Raw genomic sequence first — 8,869 nt, forward strand, 5'->3', positions numbered from 1 at the left:
CAAAAAAAAAAAAAAGTTTAGTTTTCAGGGTAGGTGATTTTGAGAATGATAATCCCAGAACAGAAAGGTTCACAGGAGGTGGGTTTGGGGAAGAGAAGTGAAGAGGGGAGGCAAGTTCTGTACTGGATATACTGACTTGAGGCAAGTGGCAGTGAGCAGTTCATTAATCACTGGGGAACTGTAGAAAGAGAAGCCCTCTAAAGCACAGAAAACGGTTTTCTCAAAATTCCAAGTAAAAAACCTTTAGAGAAAAGAGGTAAAAGACTTTTCAGTGTCTACGTTTTCCCTTTGCATTCTGAATGTCCCATTTTTGCCCAGCTACTGATGTTCCGGTCCAAAGGTGACAGACTTTAAGGAGGTTAGGCAGTATCATAGAAGAACTTGATGAAGATTCGGTTCTTCTCTCCAGAAAACCCCATGTAACCACAAATATTGCTAACAATTTTATAAAGTTTATGGATCTTCTGAAGCCCTAAGGAGTACACACACCCCAGGTTTTTTGTTTTTTTAAAAAAGGCATGATGTGAAAGACCCTGTGGAAGGAGAGAGCGGGTTGGAAGAAAAAGAGGAAATATCTGCAGGGACTCATCCACTCCCTTTTCCCTTCCAAGTAACTAGAGCATGAAGCAGCACACCATGGCGGAGAGGCAGAGTGACAAGCACAGAGCTCAAGGTCTGCGGTTTTACCAACCATCTGTAAGAGAATGAACTACTTTTATCAGAGATATCTGCCCCCAAACTAAAAGATTTTTAGTAGTAGTCTAACACTGGGCTGGAGGAAGCACAAGCTGGAATCAAGACTGCTGGGAGAAATATCAATAACCTCAGATATGCAGATGACACCACCCTTATGGCAGAAAGTGAAGAGGAACTAAAGAGCCTCTTGATGAAAGTGAAAGAGGAGAGTAAAAAGTTGGCTTAAAGCTCAACATTCAGAAAACGAAGATCATGGCATCTGGTCCTATCACTTCATGGCAAATAGATGGGGAAACAGTGGAAACAGCGGCTGACTTTATTTTTCTGGGCTCCAAAATCACTGCGGATGGTGACTTCAGCTATGAAATTAAAAGACACTTACTCCTTGGAAGGAAAGTTATGACCAACCTAGACAGCATATTCAAAAGCAGAGACATTACTTTGTCAACAAAGGTCCATCTAGTCAAGGCTATGGTTTTTCCAGTGGTCATGTATGGATGTGAGAGTTGGACTGTGAAGAAAGCTGAGTGCCAAAGAATTGATGCTTTTGAACTGTGGTGTTGGAGAAGACTCTTGAGAGTCCCTTGGACTGCAAGGAGATCCAACCAGTCCAACCTAAAGGAGATCAGTCCTGGGTGTTCATTGGAAGGACTGATGTTGAAGCTGAAGCTCCAATACTGGCCACCTGATGCGAAGAGCTGACTCATTTGAAAAGACCCTGATGCTGGGAAAGATTGAGGGCAGGAGGAGAGGGGACGACAGAGGATGAGATGGTTGGACGGCATCACCGACTCAATGGACATGGGTCTGGGTGGACTCCAGGAGTTGATGATGGACAGGGAGGCCTGGTGTGCTGTGGTTCATGGGGTCGCAGAGTCGGACACGACTGAGCGACTTTTACTAACTAATACTCTGCATGCAACTTAATTTTTGCCCTGCCACTACCAGCAAAATCCTAAAGAAGAAAGCATTAACCTCATTTTGTGTAACAATGCTTTCTCAAGGTCTGCTAAGGGGAACTATCAAGAAATGGATCGAGATAGCACAGGAGTAGATCATTCAATAACCCACAAAACTAAAAGATAATGTTTAATGCCTTCTACCACGAAAGAGTTGTATTAAAATTCTTTGAAGGTCTTTGAAAAGGGTTCATTAATATTTGAAAAAAAAAATTTGAAAAATAATCAAATATCTGTCTGAAACACCCTTGAAAAAAGCAACTAAAATGATGTTTTCCAATCATTGTAATAACAGAAGTCACCATTTAGTTAGTATTTATTTGCTAAACAGTTTACATATATTATCTCATTTGAACTTTAGAAATAAGTATCACATCCCCACTTTATATGTGAAAATAAGACTCCTAGGGCTAAGTTACATGCTTTGGGTCTCACAGCTAGTAAATGGAGGTGGGAATTGAATTCAGTTTTATGTGACTCCAAAAGCACTGCTCATATCCATTATACCAGCGATTCCCAACTTTAGTCACATCATGCTGCATGCTTAAAATTATAATACTTGCATAGATTACCAACGTAAACTGGAGAGACCTGGTGAAAATAACATACGTTTTCTTTATATTATAAAATTATGGCATGAAAAATAAAGTACAAAATGTTACAGATGATATTAAACACTAATTGGTACAAATCTTCCAAATCAAATATTTTCGATTGCCAAATTCAGAAAGTGTACTGGTGGAATCATACCAAAAATGTTCAAATATCATTCTAACTGCTGTGAAATTTGAAAAGTTAGTTACAAAATGATTTAAAATCATAAAAATGATTTAAAAATTCAAAACCATAAAACATTTGCAAACAGCACACTGCAAGCCTTCCTATGCACTACACTCTGGTTAGGAAGCCCTGTATAACATAATTTTGTTTTTTTACAGAATATTATGATTAGACAGTATATCAAGAGCTTCTCAATAACACATCTAAAAGAAATTTAAACAAAAAGTAACAAAACAGGTACAATACTGCATTCCTCCTGAATTTCTGTAGTAACTTTAATTGGTAACATTCATTTTGTTAAAATAATAACAATGATTGCAACTTAGACCAAATTTGATAGTTTTACACAGAGGAAGTAAAAATGACTTGCATGTATATCAAAGGAGGTATTCAACAGCAAAATTATTTGTATACTGTGATAAGTGCATTTTGTTTATAGAAATAGCAAAGAAGATAATTTTAATTTCATATATGTGTTATGTCGGGAGAAGGCAATGGCAACCCACTCCAGTACTCTTGCCTGGAAAATCCCATGGATGGAGGAGCCTGGTAGGCTGCAGTCCATGGAGTCGCACAGAGTCGGACACGACTGAAGCGACTTGGCAGCATGTGTTATGTCATGACTCAAGCAAATGCATCTCTCTCTGCAACCTGCTTGAATCTGTTCATTTAACTTGCTCAAGAATATTAAAAAAAAAAATTACTTAAAACAATGAAATTGATTAAAAAGTAAAATCAAATGTTGTAGTACTTTGATTTTTACCTACTGCTTTTGAAATTTCCTAAGTGATCATATGTTTAATTTTGGTTTTAATTAAATGCACTGTTTATAAAGTCATGTATTACAACAGCCTAATATCCTGAGGGGATCTCTGATTATGAATGTAAACCAAAATAATCGTAGAAGATAAAAACACACCTTTACTTTCATAACCAACTGATCAATAGAAACAATGCTAATGCCTTGAGTACTATAGTTTATATCAAACATCTGAAAGATCCCAAGGAGCTATGTCCAACAGTAGCTGGCACATCCTGGTTAACAGTTTATATTTAAGCATCTACTAAATACCAGGGACCATGCTCATTCACAAATGATACCTGTACTATGGAAGAGTAGCAGTTTGAAACTTCAATTTTTTTTTTCATACATTCTGTAAGATCAAGTATTCAAACTGAAGGCTTAAACTCCAGTGCATAACTTCCTTTCTTTATTCAAAAAGCTGTTACCAGGCCTCCTGCAACCTACAAACTACCAAATACGTTAACATGAAAAGACTAGCATGGGCACCCTGAACACCCTAGAGTACAAAATAAACCCTGGGTTATGGTGGTACATTCTGTCCTCTGGAGCGTCACACCATAAAAATTTGGCACTTATCCTAAAGCAACTTCTTTTTCCCAAAAATCAATTGTTTTAAAAAGCAAAGTTCTATTGCTTACAGAAACCATTATTTCCATTTACTCTTCCCTAACAGATCCCTAGAAAATCCTAACAGTGAAGAAAAAATATGGCCTGATTTATTGGTAAGCTGACATCAGGGTATTTTATATGATTCACTGAGCTTCTAGAAAACAATCTCTCAAAAACTCTAAAACTAACCAGGCTGAGTAAAATGCATCTGACTGTACATAAAAACTACTTAAAACAAATGTCAAGCAAAATAAACAGTAATTCCTGAAGCCAATATTTTTCGTTTGAAGAAACAAAAAAGCCCAGCTCAAAAGAAGTCTGTCACAATCATCTTTTACAGTAAGTCCAATTCCATAATTTATCCTAAGATAACTGCATTCCCACTGCACATCATCCCTAGCAAATATTCATCAACTCCCACTGTGTAACCTATTGTCATCATCACATCCTATGCCACAAACCTCAAACAAGCCAGTCCTTAAATATCCTCAGCTCACACCAGCTCCCCCTTTATAAAAACAATGGAAGGAGTTATAAAAAACCTTAAGAAAATAAAAATAATAGGAAATAGTGGATAAGTACACACAGCCTCTACACTCAAACTCTTTACCTTTACACCTGAGAACTTGTCAGTTATTTCAACCATACACTTTTATGTTCCTGGACGACCCAGGGTTCCTCCACCTCAGCGAGAGCTCGAAATGTCCACTCTCTAATAAATGACAGGGTCCTATGTGACCACTCTGTCCAAGACCCCCTCTCTATTTATATTAATTAATCAAACCCCCACCCCAGCTCTAATCTGTCATAAAGTATCACCACGCTCCAAACTCACAGTCCATTATACAAGCCCAACACACTCTCCCGTCCTCAACACCAACTTACTCTAACCCTTCCCTTGAAAAACCTTCTCTAACATCAGCTCTTCCTTTATGAGCTTTTCCCATATTCCCAATACAGTCTCAATGTCCTATTGGACCACATTTCGAAGCTCCTTCGCTAAACACAATCCAGCATGGTGGCACACCCTCTTTCCAGCCTAATTCCTATAACCCCAAAACCCCCCCCCTTCATCACGCCCTCCGGCATCAGCCACCAACCCCACACCCCGCCCCACGTCCGTCACGCCCTCCAGATTCTTCGGGGTCCTCTTCTCCCGCCCGGCCCGACCCCCCATTAGGACTCTCAAGCGCCTGGGCCCTCTAAACCACCCCGCCAGCCCCGCCCCCAGCCCCTCACCGAGTAGCAGCAGCTTCACTTCTTTGGCCGCTTTCTCCCCGTCCTCCCGCAAGTTGCGGTCGATCATCTTGCTTCGCTCCACCGCCGCCTTATCTTCGGCGCTCAACGTGCACCCCATGGCGGCGGCGGAAGAAGGGACCGGGCCGGGGCTCACTCAAAAACCGCGGAGACTGCGGCTTAGCAGGCGGAGAGAAGAGTCTACTGCTGGGCGGCGGCCCTCTCCGTCAGCTCCCAGAGCGCCCAGAGGAACCGGATATCCGGCGTTTTACGACACTTCCGGCAACGCCCGCGGCCGTTACTTCTTCGACCTCCCTAGCTGGGGTAAAGGAGGCGTGACCAAAAGCGGAAGTACGGAGAGAGAGAGACCAGGACGCCGAGTGTTGGTTCCGAGATGTAGGGCGGCCCTGTTGAGTTTACCGGGCGCCGCTCGACTTTAGTCCCCTTTCACCTTTTTGGCTGTCTTATTTGGATGAATATAGAGATACCAGGGACTGATTTCTCCGGTTCAAGGCACCCTCCCGAGGTCGCACGGCCGATTGGCGTGGGGAATGGGAATTCCCAAGAAAAGCCCGCAATCCGCACGGGAATTTCTGCTGGGAATTTTTCACTGGCCAGAAAACGCAGTTAAATTCTGGCTGTGGAGATCTGAGACCAAGTGTAGGATAGTTTGTCTGTTGGCGTCGTCCCAGCCAGAGCTATGGGATGAGAATTACAGAGTCTGGGCCTCGCCGCGGTCACGCTCCACATCTGGAAAAAGTTAAGACCCACCATGCCTGGGACTTTGCAGTCCCTTTCTGCCCTCTCCTCTGGCTCACCTACTGGTACCCAGTGGGCTTGAGAGTTTCCCCGCTACTGTATCGGTAAAGGATCTCTTGAAATCGGTAACAGATCTTGCATAAGGTAAGAATGTGGTTTTTCCATGAAATTTCCATGCTGCCTTTCCCCCACACAAGCCAGGTTTAGCCCTGACATATTGTCGTGTCTTAAGGGCTTAGGACTTCTACCAAGATTAGTCAACCAAAGTTCCACACCCTAAAACAAACCAGTGCATCCTATTAAAATTCCCTGTTGTGGTAACACACGAAAAGAGAAGTCATAGTAAAATTTGTTTCTCAGCTATAGTATCACCTGGAAGTTGATAAATCCCCTATGAAAGCCCCACACTGATACTCTTTTTACTCATAATCCTGGATTCTATGGTGAAAGTAGCCCTACATTACCGTTACTTCCAAAGAGCCCCACAAAAGCATTCACCGTACATTCTAGGGAGGGGAACTCGTGCAGCCTCCAAGACCTTACCCTATGATTAAATATTATTTCCCCAGTTGAACCTAGACCTTAGAATATAAGATCCCAACAGAAAGATATATACGGTGACTGATGATCATTAGAGGGATTTCTTGAAAACCACATTAAATAGCCTCATGCACCTTAATTTATCAATGCCAGTTCTTCAAAGTTCCAAGTCTCCTACTCTTCCTAGTGACTGTTAGAATATCAATACTTACGGGGAGAAAGGGCAAGAAGAAGGGAAGAAAAAACGATATTTATTGAGTACCTATTTGCCAGGTATGACTAGGTACTTCGATGTGTCATCTCGTTTATTCCTCACAACAACCCTGTAATTGTGGGTTGTTATCCACATTTTTACAGGTAAACAAATAGGCTCAGAGAAATTAAGCATCTTTCCACGTTCACACAGTGAATAAGTAGATCTGATTCCAAATTCACTCCTTTTCTACCATGCCATTATGTTACCTGGGAGTCTTGACAACAGCTTTTCATTTAGGATTGAGAGTTACTCCAACAACACTGGGGTGAGGGAAAAAATAACTTGAGAGCACAATTTTCTCAACCTGTTGATTTCTTCAGTGGATTTATAAGTCAAATTTTGCCTAGGAACTGCTTTCACAAGCTTAAGAATTACATATGGAACTTTACCAAGTGATCCTGGTGATTAGAATACTCCTGGAAGGTGGTCATGACAGAAATTGTTGGGAAAGTTCTCAGCAGAATAGAAGAGAAAATTTTATTTCCTTCATGATCAACTCAAGGAAAAATAAATGCAAATAAACCAGCATATGTTAAATTCTGTAATAAACGCCAGTGAGGTCACAGTGTCAAGAAATTTCAGCCTAAATTAGCAATATCCTTCCACTCAAGACTTTCTCCTTTGAAGTATGAAGTAGGGGTTGGAGGGCAAAGTCAAAGGAAAAGGCAAAATAAATTAACAAAATGGCTGCCAGGCAATGTTCCCCCTCCCCACCTACAAGCTTCTTTCCTATTTCCACTAGACTCACACTGCCACCTGCTGGCAACACTCAGTCTGCTAGTTAATCAGTGATGTTTGGATGTTTTCCCCTATTTCTAAAATGCGATTCCTCATGAATTTATCTTAAAAGGGAGGAGAGGGTGGTGGAGAACATGCCTTCAATCGCAAAAGACTCTCTTCGACGTATAAATTATCTGAGGGAACTCCTCAGTGCAATAGGCCTTGCGCATAAGTCTAGCAGTAGGAAGACAGAAACCTGGAAAATTTCCTAGATCTGGAGAGAAAAAGCTGCCCTATTTCATTTAATAAATCATTTTGTTCAACTAGAGTTTCATCTGCAACCCCCACACTTTCCAGTCTGCAGAAAGCCTCCATGTAGACATCTTGCTGCAATGGGCTGAAGTCTCAAGTTAGAACCATGAACATATTTTTCAATATATTTCTCTAAAATTCTATAATGCTTTACTATATGTGAATGCTCTGTCAAAATATAAAACAAGGTACCTGATTCAAATTAAGACTGTGCACTCCTTGAAGGCAGTGACTATAAATCTGTGTGAGTCCCAGAGAGTGGGGTATTCAGCTATTATGCACTGGGTTGAACTGAAGGAGTCAATGTTGATATCAGCATAACTTTTTTATAATAAAAATTGTTTATTAGCTGTTCAAAGGGGAAGCTATCCTACTCCCACCAACCCGACTTCCCCTTGAAGCTCAATAAACCAGGAATTTGTTCAAATACAGATCACATCACCATCTGGTCCTGCCTTGACTCTTTAATGTTACCTGATTGAAATGAGGGAAATGGATGAACAGGTAGTCCCAGAGGGGTGTCCTGTCCAGTTTTGCAGTTATTCCCCCTCCTTTGAATATACCGCCATCAGTACCACCTAACAGTTTCTACAGTCTCAATCAGTGAACAGCTGAGCCCAGTTCCTGTGCCCCCTGTCCAACCCAGGGCTGCAGATAGGAGAGAGATTTAAGTCTTTGTCACTGAAGCTAATTTTGAGAGCGATGAATGGGAGTAAGGAAGCATTTAATGAACCATGGAAACCCCACCTTTCCCATTCCCAACCTTAGTCTCTTGTACCCGGTTGTCCAGGGGGCTGGCGATGGGTCACTGCCATGAGGAGAGAGATCAGGGAGGCCAGTTCTGGAAAATAAAGATTTACAGTATTATTGGTCAGGGTTATTGTGAGCCTCTCTGTATCCAACCACCTTAGCAATTCAAATGCTAACCCCCACCTTCAGCAGTCCACCCCCAATCCCTCCACTTCATCCTAAAACACAAAGAGAAAGAGCCATCCTGCTTTAATCTTCCCTCTGCTAAGATCAAGTCCCAAAATCAATCTCTCACGTCTAAGAGAGAGACAGAAGAAATACAACAGAACAGCTGTTCCTGGAAGGTGGGAGACAGAGCTGCAGTTATCTTTCCTCTCTTCTACTCAATGGGCCCTGATTACTACTTCCCCTTGCTCTGACCAAACTCAAGAAAGGAATAAAGCTGGT

At 41.6% G+C, this 8,869-nt stretch overlaps 1 protein-coding gene across 1 annotated transcript in view; it reads right to left on the reverse strand.

Moving 5' to 3' along the window:
• GNAI3 (guanine nucleotide binding protein (G protein), alpha inhibiting activity polypeptide 3) overlaps positions 1 to 5,336 on the reverse strand; it is a 44,880-nt gene extending 39,544 nt beyond the window's left edge. The window contains exon 1 of the mRNA XM_010830902.1: positions 5,089 to 5,336. Coding sequence (XP_010829204.1) covers positions 5,089 to 5,206 — 118 coding nt within the window. The 5' untranslated portion in view covers positions 5,207 to 5,336. The remainder of the gene's footprint in view (positions 1 to 5,088) is intronic.
• Positions 5,337 to 8,869: the final 3,533 nt, after the last annotated feature.

This window comes from Bison bison, unplaced genomic scaffold (assembly GCF_000754665.1).
Source record: "Bison bison bison isolate TAMUID 2011002044 unplaced genomic scaffold, Bison_UMD1.0 scf7180017864519, whole genome shotgun sequence".
Taxonomy (NCBI): Eukaryota; Metazoa; Chordata; class Mammalia; order Artiodactyla; family Bovidae; genus Bison; species Bison bison.